Source organism: Tamandua tetradactyla, chromosome 8 (genome assembly GCF_023851605.1).
Source record: "Tamandua tetradactyla isolate mTamTet1 chromosome 8, mTamTet1.pri, whole genome shotgun sequence".
NCBI classification, from domain to species: Eukaryota; Metazoa; Chordata; class Mammalia; order Pilosa; family Myrmecophagidae; genus Tamandua; species Tamandua tetradactyla.
In genome coordinates, this window is record NC_135334.1 from 10,502,721 (window position 1) to 10,519,191 (window position 16,471).

Consider the following 16,471-nt stretch of genomic DNA (forward strand, 5'->3'; position numbering starts at 1 on the left):
TGTCCCCCTACCCATTCTTTACCTTCTGAGCAGATCCTGGCTGCTTCTCATTCCTCCCCCCTCTACAGTGCCTGGTAGACAAGTGCTACGTTGACAAATGCAAACCTCTTGTTAAGATTTGCCCTGTAGCTTGATATTACAGATGTGCTATTAGTGCAATAAGGTAAAGGCTGTCTGCCCAGAGAAATACATAATTTATATAAGAATAAATTTCATAAATAAATTGCCTTTTAGGTCTTGGTGTTATTTTATGTAGGATTCAAGACTAAGATCCCATATCACATCAAACTATAGTTCTTGGGCTTATATGAAAAGAAGGGAAACACAACAGAAGTTGATCATGATAATGCTCAAGGAACACAGTTTCCCAACAATGAGACTATCCCACACCAAGGTGCAAAGACAACTTTTTTTTTTTTTTTTTTTACATGGGCAGGCACCCGGAAACGAACCCGGGTCCTCTGGCATGGCAGGCAAGCATTCTTGCCTGCTGAGCCACCTTGGCCCACCCAAAGACAACTTTTAAAATTTACATTTAAGTACAAAAATTAGGCTTACTAATAACTTGATGCAGATTAGGATTTTCTTAAAGTGACTCTAAAAGTAGAGCCAGGGCCCTGGGAAGTAAATGAATAGGCTTTTAATACACCTCAGTTACATAAAATACTGTACACTGTAAAAGATCTAGAAAACTAGAGCTTCAAGTCATATTTTTAAAAAGCCATTAAGCTTAATTGAAAAACCAAGTATAGAGTACAAAACTGTAACAAGGGCCATGGCCTCCAGGTCCCCAAGTCCTTCATGCAGCTGCAGCCACAAGCAGCAGCGTTCACCTGGGCTCACACAAGTATGAGGCCTGGATGCCCTACATTCGGGCCTGGGGTCCTGAACTGGAACAGACGGCAGAATATCAAGAACCAGCTGACATGAACAATTAAGTTGGAACGTTTTCCCCCACTCTACCCACAACTTTAAACCTCTGGGTTTTGGTACTTCCTAGAAGCTGTGTTGAGTTCTTGTAAGTTTGTTAAACGCTGTCCATGGTAAGGCAGGCCTGGCCTCAAACAGCTTGGTCTAATGTTGGTGATTTCTCTCACCCTTTCATGTACTACAACCTGTGGGGAGACAGAAAGGTAGAGAATGAAATGAAGTTTTACAAAAACAAGTATCTAAAGTTGTAGATACTAGGGAAATAGTCCTTAACATGTAGGAAAGGTAAACTCAGTATCCTCCATAGTTTTAGCCAAGTCCTATCAAAACATTTTCTACTAATTGATAAATAGTAGGAAAGGAAATAGTATACCTCTTATTTCACTGTGTGCTGTGGAGGAGCCGTTTAGTTGACCTTCTCTCACCATTCCTGCTAAAGAGAGTGTAAATCAGTATCAGACAGACTGAAAAGCTAAAACAAGAGCAAAAAAAAAGGGAGAGGCATATGGTCTAACTGAAAAGGATGGCATTATAAGGGAGAAAACGAGAGGGTGGGGAGAAACCCTACATTTGTCTGCAGAGTTACATTACATAATGGGGAAGGAGTAAGTTTCCTGGGCACATTACGACTGCAGACAAAACATTTTATCAAGGCACAGTGCATCTGTGAGTTCCTAGAGGGCCAAGTTTAGGTGAAAAGTTCAGTCTGACTAGGGACAAGGGAGCAACTCTCAAGTCGGCACATTCAACCAAGGAGAAGAGTGAAAAGCATGTCCCACATTGTTAAGACCTACACTACCCAATATGGTATCACCATTAGTCACGTGTGTCCATTTAGGGTTTTTTTTTGGTACATGGTTCAGAAGTCAAACGTGGTTCTCCCACACAGAAGGCGGGCATTCTAACCACTGAACCCGTGCACCCTCCATTTAGTTTTAAATTTAACAACTTTAAAATTCTATTCGTTTGATATCATCCATATTTTAAAACTGCAACTTCTGTGAGACTAAAGGGAGAGATGTTTATTTGGTGCAAAATTTATATTTTGGGTGATGCATTTCCTAATTTTACTTGTACGGTCAGTTTAATTGAACACCGTAAGTACATGGAATCTTGAATAGGGCATAAGATTTTGTTGGTTTGTCCAGGTTAGTGTGATGCCCTGATAAAACCCAGAGGGATTTGGATAGTGAAAGTATTTTCAAAGTCCCCTTGAGGGAATGGGCAGAAAGGGGTAAATATTCCACTTCCCCATTTGGAGAATTTCTGAAATTCTCGCAAGCAGTGGGGACAATCAAGTCAATAGGCCAAGCCCTTGATCTCGGGGTTTGTCCCTATGAAACATCCCTGCAAAGGAAAGGCTAAGCCTGCTTCAAATTAGGCCTAAGAGTCACCCCCAGAGAACCTCTTGTTGCTCAGATGTGGCCTCTCTCTCTAAGCCAACACAGCAAGTGAACTCACTGCCCTCTCCCTCCACCTACATGGGACATGACTCCCAGGGGTGTAAATCTCCCTGGCAATGTGGGAGAGAAATCCCTGAATGAGCCAGGACCTGGCATCAAGGGACTGAGGAAATCTCAACCAAAAAGGGGAAGAGAGAAATGAGAAATAATAAAGTTTCAGTAGCTGAGAGATTTCAAACATTTGAGAGGTTATCCTGGAGGTTATTCTTACGCATTATATAGTTATCCCCTATTTAGTTTATGGTATATTGGAGTGGCTAGAGGGAAGTACCTGAAAGCACAGAGTTGTGTTCCGGTAGCCTTGTTTCTTGAAGATGACTGTATAATGATAGGGCTTTTACAGTATGTGTAATTATGAAAACCATGTGCTGCTCCCTTTATCTAGGGTATGGCCAGATTAAAAAATATGGATAAAAATTAAAAATAGGGGGGACAAAGGTTAAACTAAATTGAGAAGATTGAAAAAAAATCCTGTTCCGTAATCACACCAGCCACGTTTCAAATGTTCACTAACCACATGTGGCTTGTGGCTATGGTACTGGACCGTGAAGACTATAGCATATTTCTATCATCACAGAAAATTCTATTGCATAACAGTGAGGGAGATAATGGTGCAGGGAGGAAGTATAAAAATTAACACATGGAAGAAAAGAATAATCAGAAATGTGGCCAATTAGAGTATAAATAAAAGATACAGCACTCAAACCTACAAACTGATGTGGTTACCACTTGGTATTCCCCTGTTGGAAAACAATTTAGCAATATGTAATGACCACAAAAATGTTCATGCCCTTTGACATAGAAATTATGCTGAGAACTCATCCTAAGGAAATTATCAAAGAAAAAAAACAGTGGAGACAAAGATGTCATTCATGGCAATGTTGTTTACATTAGAAAGAAATTGAAAAAAGAATGGGCATACTCTGAAGCCTGGCTTTATTTAATGTAAGGTTTTAAAAAGTATTCTTTGATTTAGCTAATACCAAAATGTTTTGAATTTTTTAGGGTTATTGGGAACTCACCCGTGGTCAATAGTAAATTGTACCTTTTACCCCATTTGGCTCATCCTTGTTATAATATTTTCTTCTGGTTAGAAAATACAGGTGAAACGTCAACTTTGGACTTGAATACCACCTTAACACTTTCCAAGTAGCATTATAAAAATTTGTGTTTAAAAATATAATGTAGAATCATAGGAGAAAATGCTAACAGAACAGGTTAGAAAACATTTTAAAACCTACTGCAGAGAGATAACCTACTTTCTAGATATTTATCTGTATATGTAAACATACACAATTATTGGCTTCATTGTTTAGATAATTATAGAATCTTCTATTGATGGGTACCATTTTAGGTTACTTTCACATTACATATATATATATATGGTCTTACACATACATCTTTGAGCAAACATCTAATTATCTCCTTAGAAGAAATTTCTCCTAGGATAAGTTATCTTGAATGGGATTTCCAGGTCAAAGATCTTACGTTTTGATGCATATTCTAAATTTCCCTTCAGAAAACCTGTACTAATTTTACCTTTCCACAAATAAGCACATGAATCTATTTCTTTCCCCACATCCTCAGCTACAGCAATTATTCCTACACTTCCATTTTGAACTGTTGGAGTATGCCTTTTATTCATTTTCCTACTAATCAAATGGCATCTTAGTCTAACCTGAAAACTAACTGTGACCTCCCTTCATAATGGGGGTAAGCATTATACTGCTCCTCATCTTGGTACTGAGTTTACCCATTACAAATACACAAGAGGATGGAGTGTAGATTTTGGATCCCTCCCAGCGTAAAACACATCTTACCTGATCTACCCCTCGTGGAGATCTCACATGCCAGTCGCTTGAAATATTCAGGAAGATCGGCATATTCATCTCCATAGGAAATGACCTTAATCCCTTTGTCCAGCATGTTTTCTCGGAGCTTCTTGAACTCATCTACATCTCCTCTCCGAACCAGCATGAAATGTTCTAAGTCAGATTTATGCTTGACAGCCTCCAGGAAAAGTGCTTGGAAAGTAGTGTCATCCACAGTCCAGCCACAACCCAGGAAAAGAAATGACTTGGTTTCATACAGTTTCTGAATCTCTCTCTTGAAGAAAAACAACATATTAATGACTCTGTGAAGACACACACAGACACATGTAAAACACAAGTCAACAGGTTCCTAACTGCTCTATCTAACAGACTGTATGACCAATCCCAGAGAGTGAAGAGAGTAGATGTGTTTCTATGATGCTGTTTCATCTTCTGCTTGTTCACCACCATAACTTGGTCTGAATGTTTAATCAGTCTGTGACGGACCTAGAATGCTATCTCTATATGCATTCTTCTACAGACTCTCTAATTAGGGTCTCACAGGCTTCGCACTGGTCTTGTGGTCTTATCATTTGTTTTTCAGAACTGTGCCCAGAGGCCATTAGGCAATAAGTAGATCTTCAATCATCTTAACTCTTTCTATATCCTTGACCACATATGCCTTTTTGCCCTATAAATTGAACCATGGATCACCAGAGCAGATAAGTCCATCCCCAGATTTGCTCAAAGAAAATCTGATACTGAGAACATCGATATGTAAATGTGTCTGTATGTATATGTATGTATGTATATATATACACAAACACACACATAAGTGATCTTGTCTAAGGGATCACTCAATGTCAGTGAAACAATTACAGCACATGCTGGAGAAAGAATGGGTGTTAGAAAACATCACATCTTTTATAGATGCTACCATTCTATGTGACCCAATACTGAAAACAAAGTATAGACTATTCTTTAGAGTTGGGATCAGTGAATTTTCCATACGTAGCAATGATCAGGGAGTCCTTCTTGTTTTGTACATGTATGTGTAGATAAGTTCAAAGCTTACACTTCAGAAGATCAACTAGCTTCTGTACAATGAAGAAAAACCCCCATTTTATCATCATAGCCTACTTGTTTTTTAATTTTTCCATTGAACAATAAATACAATTTCAGCTAATTAAATATAAGACCATCACTATTTACACAATCTCTTCAGAATACATGTTCTAATAGTGGTTGGTCAGTATAATAACACCTAAACCATTTCTGGTGTAGAAAGGGCTGTTAACAAACCAAATAATGAAGAAGGTACTAACATGTTCCTTGCTTGTGAAGATGATTACAGTGCCATCTGCTGGGGGCCAATTACAAATGAAAACTCTGTCTGATACCTTAAGGGAAGTTCTACATTTCTTAGGATGACATGCACACCCAAGCTGTGAAGCATGGGAAAGATATTTGACCATCCAACTTTTAATTAATGCAAAAAAAAAAAGGTTTTTGCTCTAAGACCTATAAGATATAAAGAGGTTTCCCAAGAAGGATTTCCAAGACCAGTAAGATGAGTCCCACTCACCATGACTTCGGTGTTCCTGAGCACATTCTGATACCCAGCTGGATGAAGGACAATGCCACTAGGGTTGGTATAGACTCCATGGATGTGTAACACACTCAGCTTCCGCTTCTCCTGAGCCCATTCTAGGACCTGCAGACAACACAAATAGAGATCAATATGGGTAACAGGGCTGAGCACTGGCTTAAAATTCACACTGGGCTGTTTTTTGAGGTCTAAGCTTCTGACCTAACTCCCCAGCTTCATGGCATCACAGGGCAAGAAGGCAAAACCAAATGTAGCCTACGTTTCCCTTTCAGGAATGACTGTAGGACTGAGAGGAGCAAGTCTGCTGATTTCTCTTTAAAAGTTACAGTCCAATATTAAAATTTATTTGTCCTCATTTGCAGGTACAATAGGGTCTCTATCTACTAGTGACATACATGAGAGTTATGGCTGACTATTTCAGTCATGCCCCTGATGAATCCAGCACCCCTGTAACCAAGCTCTTGCACAGTCTCAGTTTATACTGACTCCAGGCTTGGTCAAAGAAGCCTGAGCTAACCAACTGCCTGCACCAATACATGTATTAGGAGGCCATCTTATACATCCAGCACTGTTCAGGCCACGAGATGATGGCAGCTACGTGAGTATCCACAAGAGGAGAACTGCTCAGCTGACTCCGCCCAAATTACTAATTCACATATCATAGGCAAATAAAGTGTTTGTTGATTTAAGCCACTTAGATTTTTAGGGTGGTTTCTTGTGCAACAAGAGATAAGTGATAAAAGAATCGTCACCTCTGTTGTTACCTAAGAAGCCACCCAATGAAGAACATTTAGAGGACAATGGTAATCCACATGTATTCCATTTCCCAAAAAATTAAGCAGTGCACATTTATTTTCAGAACATCCTGGAGAAACAGAATATGGATTAGGAATATGGATATGGATTAATCAAGAGGCACAGAGATTTAATATTTGACTATTACTAGGTCCAATTCTGATTACCAGGCAATGATTTTAACTATTAGACTTCAACATTGCCCCTGATGTGGGCTAAAAATGTGAAGCAAATAACGAGAAGGAAAATATTCAGTGTGACAGATATCTTCAGCTTTCAAAAGGTAACTATGCTTCTGATACTCAGAAATATTCAATCATGATCTTGGGAGATTATATCATAAACAGTATGCCAATAATTCTTAAATTGCATTCTATCATTCAGGGTAATGATGAGGGATAAACAGTCAAAAATGAACAGCCAAGATAAAAATTGCAAATTGTAGTAACTGCTATGAAGCAAATAGGTAAGAGAATTAAAAAACCAAAACAAAAAAAGCAGAGTGCCCTTCTTTAGTCTGCAAAATAAGATCAGAAAAGGCCTCTGGGAGGCGATATTTAAGTTGAGACTTAGAGGGTAAGAAGGAACTGGCCTTATGAAGCATGCCAGCAAGAGGAAACCATCTTCAGGTCACCATTCTCTAAATTTGATTTCTCTTCCTTTTAAACCTGTCTTCAAGGTCAGCAAAACCACAAGAGCAGAATTAAAACTACTCTGGCAGTAGGAGGACTATGGCAGTGAATGCCAGGGTCTACTAAAAATCTTTTTAGTTGGATTCTAATGTGGATTCAAAAGCAGGTTCCTGGGCAAACAAGGTACAGAAGGAGAATTACAAAAACCACAGAGCAGGACAAATGAGAACTTAAAAGATCCATCTCCTGAGTTCCTTGCATTCATCAACATCTATAATTCATAGTCATGGTAGATGGATGGCTTAGGTAGATAACAAGGGCTACATTAAAAAAAAAAATCTGCTGAAGTTTCCAAAAACATTAACCTCAACCCAGCTATCACTTGACCTAGAAAATTGCTCTTTCAGACATCATGAAATAGTTTTCTTATACTTCCAATAAATATCTGTTGGGAAATGAATCATGTCCCCCACAAAAGAAGTATGTTCAGGTCCTAACCCTTGGTCCCATGGGTGTGAACCCATTTGTAAATAGGACCTTTGAAGAAGTTATTAGTTAACTTGTGCCCAAACTAAATGAGGGTGGGCCTTAATCCAATATGGCTGAAGTCTTTATAAGCAAAGGAAACTGGACACAGAGCACCATGGGAGGAACCAGACGCTGGAAGTCAATGGAACCAAAAAGAGAGGCGAAGACGCTGCTATGTGCATTACCATGTGATGGAAAAGTCAAGGAACGTCAAAGACTGCCAGCCAGCTAAAAGATACTGACCCAGGAGGAAGTAAGCTTTCCAGCCTCTGAAACCAAGAGCCAATAAATTCCTCTTGTTATGCTTACTCATTGTATGGTATTTTGTTTCAGCAGCTAGGAAACTAAAATAATGCCATAAAAAATATATACTAGGAGAGAACTCTAAATCAATATTATACCAATTGATCCTTTCAATTACTAAAGATATCTTACAGTTCCAATGACTTCCTACTGTCTTGCTTTGAAACTAGGTGCAACTGTCAAAACTCAGAGCTGAGCACTTTTAAGATATGGGAATTTTATGTGTATAATTTTATTAAAAAAAAATACAAAAACCCAACTAGGGACAACAGACTTCCTTTCTAGCTCCATGTAAGTACTAATACTATATCACATACCAGCTAGAAAATATAATATACCAGCTTTTCTGGTGAAAATACCACTCACTTCCTTTAAGAAGAGACTGACTAATGCTTTAATTTTTACCTTTTTCTCATCAGTAAGGTCAAGGGACTCAAGTTGCTTTCCCTGATCTGCTGCATACAGTTCCAGGAGATTATCAAAATTTGTAGTTAATACTAGGGCTCCATTTTCCATCAGGTGGAGAACTGACTGAAGTAGCTGCTTTCCAGAATCTTCCATCTTTGATTCTAAGTCATCAAATACTTCATATAAACAGTCCTTGAAAAATGTGGATCTAACATTACTGGTACGCTAGGGGAGGAATGTGAGAAGAAAAATTAATCCAAAGAGTTTTTGTAGGCCATTTGTCTCACAATAATAGCAAATTTTTGAATACCTTCTACTTAAAAATAGGGATAAAATATCTGCCTCAGTGGGCTGTAATAGGGAAAAGGGAATGATACATGCTAATTGCTTAGCACACTGCCTAGCACAGAGCACGTCCTCTGCAGTAGTATGACACAGGCAAACAAGTATAAACTCACTAAACAGCCATTTTTATAGAATGAAGAAAATGGGCATGGCAATGAGATGTGAATTACAACCAAGATAAAGGAAACTGGGGTAAAAAGCACAGCACCAAATACCCTCCAATTAGGCCTCAACCAAAGCAAGCAGTATGCTTTTTGAAATCTTCCTTACCTAAGAATTAACTACTAAAAGATAGCTCTAAATGTGGCTTAGTATCGCTTTTTCCAATCTAGTAAACTAAGCTTTTCTAATTTAAACTAATCTTTTTTCTAATCTCATAAGTGTTTTTTATGGTTGCCTATCAATTTAGGAAAATGCACTTAACTTCTCCCTGTCTGTTTTTGTCCCTCTAACTCAGTAATTTGTTCACAAGTCTATGAAGAATATATAGCATTTAATAAAGGCTATCAAAATTTTGCATTCTGCAACGGTTAAAATGATATCAAATATAAATTAGTTCTAAACAGATTCCTTATTTCTTTTTTTTTTTTTTTAATTTTTTTATTAATCAAAAAAAAGAAAAGAAATTAACACAACATTTAGAAATCATTCCATTCTACAAATGCACTCAGTAATTCTTAGTATCATCACATAGATGTATGATCATCATTTCTTAGTACATTTGCATCGATTTAGGAAAAGAAGTAGCAAAACAGCAGAAAAAAATATAGAATGTTAATATAGAGAAGAGAATTAAAATAATAATACTAATAATATATATATAAAGGAAAAAGAAAAAAACAAAAACAAAAGATACAAACACACAAACAAACAAAAAACCATATTTCAGGTGCAGCTTCATTCAGTGTTCCAACATAGTTACATTACACTTAGGTATTATTGTGCTGTCCATTTTTGAGTTTTTGTATCTAGTCCTGTTGCACAGTCTGTATCCCTTCAGCTCCAATTACCCATTATCTTACCCTGTTTCTAACTCCTGCTGGTCTCTGTTACCAATGATATATTCCAAGCTGATTCTCAAATGTCGGTTCACATCAGTGGGACCTTACAGTATTTGTCCTTTAGTTTTGGGCTAGACTCACTCAGCATAATGTTCTCTAGGTCCATCCATGTTATTACATGCTTCATAAGTTTAGTCTGTCTTAAAGCTGCATAATATTCCATCGTAGGTATACGCCACAGTTTGTTTAGCCACTCGTCTGTTGATGAACATTTTGGCTGTTTCCATCTCTTTGCAATTGTAGATAATGCTGCTATAAACACTGGTGTGCAAATGTCCATCTGTGTCTTTGCCCTTAAGTCCCTTGAGTAGATACTTAGCAGTGGTATTGCTGGGTCGTAATCCATTCTGCCATTCTATGTCTTTTGATTGGGAAATTCAGTTCATTAACTTTTAGTATTATTACTGTTTGGATAATATTTTCCTCTACCATTTTGGCTTTTGTATTATATATATCATATCTGATTTTCCTTCTTTCTACACTTTACTCCATACCTCTCTCTTCTGTCTTTTCGTATCTGACTCTCGCGCTCCCTTTAGTATTTCTTGCAGAGCTGGTCTGTTGGTCACAAATTCTCTCAGTGACTTTTTGTCTATAAATGTTTTAATTTCTCCTTCATTTTTGAAGGACAATTTTGCTGGATATAGGAGTCTTGGTTGGCAGTTTTTCTCTTTTAGTAATTTAAATATATCATCCCACTGTCTTCTAGCTTCCATGGTTTCTGCTGAGAAATCTACACATAGTCTTATTGGGTTTCCCTTGTATGTGACAGATTGTTTTTCTCTTGCTGCTTTCAAGATCCTCTCTTTCTCTTTGACCTCTGACATTCTAACTAGTAAGTGTCTTGGAGAACGCCTATTTGGGTCTATTTTCTTTGGGGTGCGCTGCACTTCTTGGATCTGTAAATTTAGGTCTTTCATAAGAGTTGGGAAATTTTCAGTGATAATTTCTTCCATTAGTTTTTCTCCTCCTTTTCCCTTCTCTTCTCCTTCTGGGACACCCACAACACGTATATTTGTGCGCTTCATATTGTCATTCAGTTCCCTGATTCCCTGCTCAAGTTTTTCCATTCTTTTCCCTATAGTTTCTGTTTCTTTTTGGGATTCAGATGTTCCATCCTCCAGTTCACTAATTGTAGCTTCTGCCTCTTTAGATCTACCATTGTAGGTATCCATTGTTTTTTCCATTTTTTCTTCTTTGTCCTTCACTCCCATAAGTTCTGTGATTTGTTTTTTCAGATTTTCTATTTCTTCTTTTTGTTCAGCCCATGTCTTCTTCATGTCCTCCCTCAATTTATTGATTTGGTTTTTGAAGAATATTTCCATTTCTGTTCGTATATTCAGCATTAGTTGTCTCAGCTCCTGTATCTCATTTGAACTATTGGTTTGTTCCTTTGACTGGGCCATATCTTCAATTTTCCGAGTGTCATCCATTATTTTCTGCTGGTGTCTGGGCATTTGATCAGATTTCCCTGGGTGTGTTACACAGCTGGTTGAAAGCTTTTTCTGTAAAATCTCTGGGCTCTGTTTTTCTTTTCCTGCCCAGTAGGTGGCGCTCGTGGCGCTCGTCTGTCTGCACCGCAGTCGGCCCGGGAAACCGCGCGTGGAGGTGGGGGTCGCTGGCCGCCGCGGCTTGGGAGAGTGCCGGTCCTAATTGCCCAGCTGGCCCGAAACGCCAAGCGTGATGGGAGGGCCCCGCTATCCAACGTTCCCAGTCAGGCCGGTGAGCCACGTGCGTGGAGGGGACCCCAGTCGCCAGCCGCCCCGGCCGGGAAAACGCGCGCCCCTCGGGTAGCTCACCGCAGCAGATTCTCCCTGCCCGTTCAGCTGTTCCAGAATGGGGTACGCTGTCTTTTTGGTCTCTGTCGTGACTCCGGGAGCTGTTTCGTATTGTTTCTGTTTCTTTAGTTGCTTTTCTGGAGGAGGAACTAAGACCCGCGCGTCTTACTAAGCCGCCATCTTCTCCGGAGGAGATTCCTTATTTCTTAATTTAGTATTTATTTAAATAATTTTCTCATATTCATGTTGAATATATGTATGTCCCTGAGGACTGATGGGGAAATATACTTCTGTCAATGGGAAGTTGGCTTTATAACTTAAAAGACAAAAAAGTGGCCCTTAGAATGAAAGGAATTTGGAATGGGAAAGTAACTATGTATTGTGCTATACTGAGTATCTGATCCCTAACCTGTTCCTGAAATTTTATTAGATGATATTAGAGCAAGAATTAATCCCCAAGACCCTCAAAATTTCCCATTCAAACTATAATGTTACTTAGCTCCTTCTGTTTTTCCTCAAAAGTAATCCCAGTACATTCCTAGTTTCCTTTTTTTTTTTTTCTTTTAACAGGGCAAATGCTCAGATCTGTTTTCATGGAACTACCAAGTAGATTTAAAAAGCACACTGCAATTCACTAAACTCCTTTCTTAATTTTTCAAAGTATTTTATAAACACATAATTATTTAATCACACACCAGAAAACAGTAAACAAAGATCTCACAGTAGAAATATTAGAACACAGAGTTACAGTTGTACCTCTGCCTGGTGTGACACACCTGACAGTTTACCTGGAGCCTGTTGTGTGGGAAATCCACCACAGGACAAGCCTCTCGCTGGGCCCTGTAGTGGGCCCGAAGGTTCTTTTCTGTACATACTTGAGATGCTCCAACCATAATTCTGTGGCTAAGAATTTGGGTTATGATTTCCAACTTTCTCCATTCTCATTATATAGGTCATAAAGAATTATACCATACACTAACAGCTTATAGACAACTAATTGGGACTCTAGTGCAATTTAATCAAAACAATCTGATATAAACAAGTGAAGAATTTATAATTCTAGTTGTCAAACTTCACTATAAGAGTCAACTACTATTGAATGTCAATCGGGCACTTTTCTACATGTGTTACAAAAAATGTTGTCTCTCTTTAATGCCTATCAAAACCAAAAAACCATTTACCCGATGATCTAGCACTCTCACTTCTGGGAATGTATCCCACAGAAATGATTGTAAACAAAGGAAATGACACATACAAGGTTATCACTGCTCTATTATTTGATATGGTAAAAAACTAGAAACAAACCAAATGCCCATATAGAAGCAACTGGTTTGGAAAGATCTCCAAGCTATACTTTCAAGTAAAATAAACAAGGTGTCTAGAATACTACCTTAATAGAGGGGGATGGGAGTAGTGAATAAGAATAAATACATTTGTAAAAAGTAGTGAGAAAGAAACATATTTGCAAAGAGAAAGACTAGAAGGTTTTTCTTTTTTATGGATGCGGGGGTGGAGGGGATGTAACTTCTCACCCCAGCTACAGATGGCTGAGGTAGTTTATTTAGGGTGATATATAAAGAGATTTATTATTTTTTTAATTAACAAACCAAAACAACATACAAATACGAACATTCTTAGCATACAAACACTCCATATATGGTGTACAATCAATGGCTCATAATATCATCACATGGTAGTATATTCATTACCATGATAATTTTTTAGAACATTTGCATCACTCCAGAAAAAGAAATAAAAAGAATAAATTCATACATAACAGACTCCTTACCCATCCCTCTCACTGACAACCAATATTTCCATCTCCCTAATATATTTTAACCTTTGTCCCCCTATTTTTTTTCTATACCCCTTATCATTCCCTTTCATTGATCATTAGTATTTCAATCTACTCAATTATTTTAACATTTGTTCCCCCATTATTTATTTATTTTTAATCCATATGTTTTACTCCTCTGTCTATAAAGTAGATAAAAGAAGCGTCAGACACACAGTTTTCACAATCACACAGTCACATTGCAAAAGCTGTATCATTATACATTCATCCTTAAGAAACACGGCTACTGGAACACAGCTCTACAGTTTCTGGCAGTTTCCTATAGCCTCTCTAATACACCTAAAACTAAAAGGGGGATATCTATATAATGCATAAGAATAACCTCCAAGATAACCTCTCAACTCTGTTTGGAATCTCTCAGCCATTGACACTTTATTTTGTCTCATTTTGCTCTTCCCCTTTTGGTCAAGGTTTTCTCAATTCCTTGATGCTGATTCCCAGTTCATGCTAGGATTTCTGTCCCACGTTGCCAGGGAGGTTTACACCCCTGGGAGTCATGGCCTACATAGAGAGGGGGAGGGTGGTGAGTTTGCTTGTCATGTTGGCTGAGAGAGAGAGAGGCCACATCTGAGTAACAAAAGAGGTTCTCGGGGGTGACTCTTAGGCCTAATTTTAAGTAGGCTGAGCCTATCCTTTGTGAGAATAAGTTTCATATGAACAAACCCCAAGACTGAGGGCTCGGCCTACTGATTTGGTTGTCCCCACTGCTTGCGAGAATATTAGGAATCCTCCAAATGCGGAAGTTGAATTTTCTCCCTTTCTCACCATTCCCCCAAGGGGACTTTGCAAATAACATTTTTTTTTTTGGCAAATACTTCTTTATCCACTTTTCAAAGCACTGTGGAATTTACTGGGGCATCACACTGGACAAACCTACAAAATCTCATGCCCAAACCTACAAAATCTCATGCCCTATTCAAGGTTCTATGTACTTATGGTGTTAATTAACCTGTCCGTATAAGTTATACTAGGAAATGCACTATTTTGTACCAAATAAACATTGTTTGGAAAGACTGGAAGTTAATAAGAGTGGTGACCTGTGGGATGCAGGCCCAGGGAGAGTGAGATGCTTCAATGGACGTACATCTTTTTATATTGTTTTGATTTATGCTCTGTGTGTAAATAACATCTATTCAAAAAAGCACAAATTTAAAATTAAACATAGAATACAACGACCTTAAAAACTTCCTTATTGTGTTGTATAACTTTGTTTCATACTCTGACTCATACACACATACAATCTCATATACATTATTTTCCTTCCAACAATTTAATTATTACACATACAGATAAAAAGGCCTAGGTTTACAACCAGGTAATCATGGGTGAGGGATGTATTTCCCTGCTTCTAAGAAAAGAAATACAAAAGGTTAAAACCTGGAAATAAACTCTCTGAGTCACTTATTTATAGCTGAGTATATTTTAGTCTTAGCTCTTTAAATTATTAAATCCTGTATATAGACATAGAAGGGAAGGAAAGAGGTTTTTGTAGCTGGATTGATTTCCTTAGATTTAAATGTTTTCTCTCTCAAAGTAGATGATACAAGAACTAAATTTCCCACCAGTGGCCTCTATAAGCAAATAAAAAGGAAAGAAAAACAAGGAGGCTCAGTGATAAAACAAATGTCTAACTCCAATATTACTTTTAAGGACATTTCCCTTTCATTTAAAACAGTGAATGTGTTAGTTAGATTCAGTTGTCAACTTGGCCAGGTGAGCATACCTAGTCTTGTTGCTGCGGCCATAAGCCAACGGTATGTGAACCTCATCTGTTGCTAATTACATCTGCAGTCAGTTAGAAGGCGTGTCTGCTGCAATGAGTGACCTTTGACTTAATTGGCTGGTGCTTAAATGAGAGAGCGCCAAGTAGCACAACCTAAGCAGCTCGGCATTCCTCATCTCAGCACTAGCAGCTCAGCCCAGGCCTTTGGAGATGCAGAAAGAAGTCACCCCGGGGAAAGTTGCTGGAACCCAGGGGCCTGGAGAGAAGACCAGCAGAGACCATCTTGTGCCTTCCACGTAAGAAAGAACCTCAGTGGAAAGTTAGCTGCCTTTCCTCTGAAGAACCAACAAAATAAATCCCTTTTTATTAAAAGCCAATTCGTCTCTGGTGTGTTGCATTCCGGCAGCTAGCAAACCAGAACAGTGAACTACTTCATTTCTCTCTACGCTTTTAACTCCTATGTTTTTGGTCCCAGATATGGTAAAAACACAAAACCCCACAAAGTATACACTATTCTAGTTTTACAGGTTTAAAAACACCTTCTGAAGTGAAGTGATTTATCCAGCGTCCCAATGCATATAAATGAATAGTGTCTTCCTGATTCTAAAACTAAAGCTCTTTGCATTGAATCCACTATGTTGCTTCTTTACTAGATGGCACTGGATAAGTAGATGGACCTGTTAACTCTGCCCTTTTACCACTGAAAGCTAATTTTTTAAAAATATGGACACTTTCAAAAATATACAAAAGTGAAAAAAGAGTATAAAAAATCCCATGTACTCATTTCCCAATTTCAATAATGATCACAAATGGTCAGCCTTGTTTAATCTAATATGTTAGTTTGCGAGCTGCCAGGATGAAATACACCTGAACTGGAACAGCTTTTATAAATGAAATATACCAGTACTGGAAGAGCTTTTATAAAAAGGAATTTAATAAGTTATAAGTTTACAGTTCTAAGGAAGTAAAAGTGTCCAAATTAAGGTACCAACAAGAGGTTACCTTCACTCAAGAAAATCTAAAGTGTCTTGAACACCTCTGTCAGTTGGGAAGTTATGTGGCTGACATCTGCTGGTCCCTTGTTCCTGGGCTCCGTTGCTTTCAGCCTGTTTCTGTGGGGGCTCCTCATTTTGCTTCTCTGGGGCTGGCCTTGATTTCTTGGTTTTCCTTGGCTCTCTCCAGGTTCTGGCTTGCTTAACATCTCACGGCAACGTCTGCTGGGCTCCAAGC

General features: G+C 38.3%; 1 protein-coding gene across 3 annotated transcripts in view; it reads right to left on the reverse strand.

Moving 5' to 3' along the window:
- Position 1: 1 nt before the first annotated feature.
- Positions 2-16,471, reverse strand: part of FAM118B (family with sequence similarity 118 member B) — a 120,629-nt gene continuing 104,159 nt past the window's right edge. The window contains exons 4-8 of one of the 3 annotated variants that reach the window (XM_077112499.1): positions 8,477-8,704; positions 5,790-5,918; positions 4,214-4,499; positions 1,304-1,363; positions 2-1,115 (exon numbers count right to left, since the gene is read on the reverse strand). In XM_077112499.1, the coding sequence (XP_076968614.1) occupies positions 1,102-1,115; positions 1,304-1,363; positions 4,214-4,499; positions 5,790-5,918; positions 8,477-8,704 (717 nt within the window). In that variant the 3' untranslated portion in view covers positions 2-1,101. The remainder of the gene's footprint in view (positions 1,116-1,303; positions 1,364-4,213; positions 4,500-5,789; positions 5,919-8,476; positions 8,705-16,471) is intronic. The other 2 variants (XM_077112500.1, XM_077112498.1) reach the window with 2 other exon arrangements.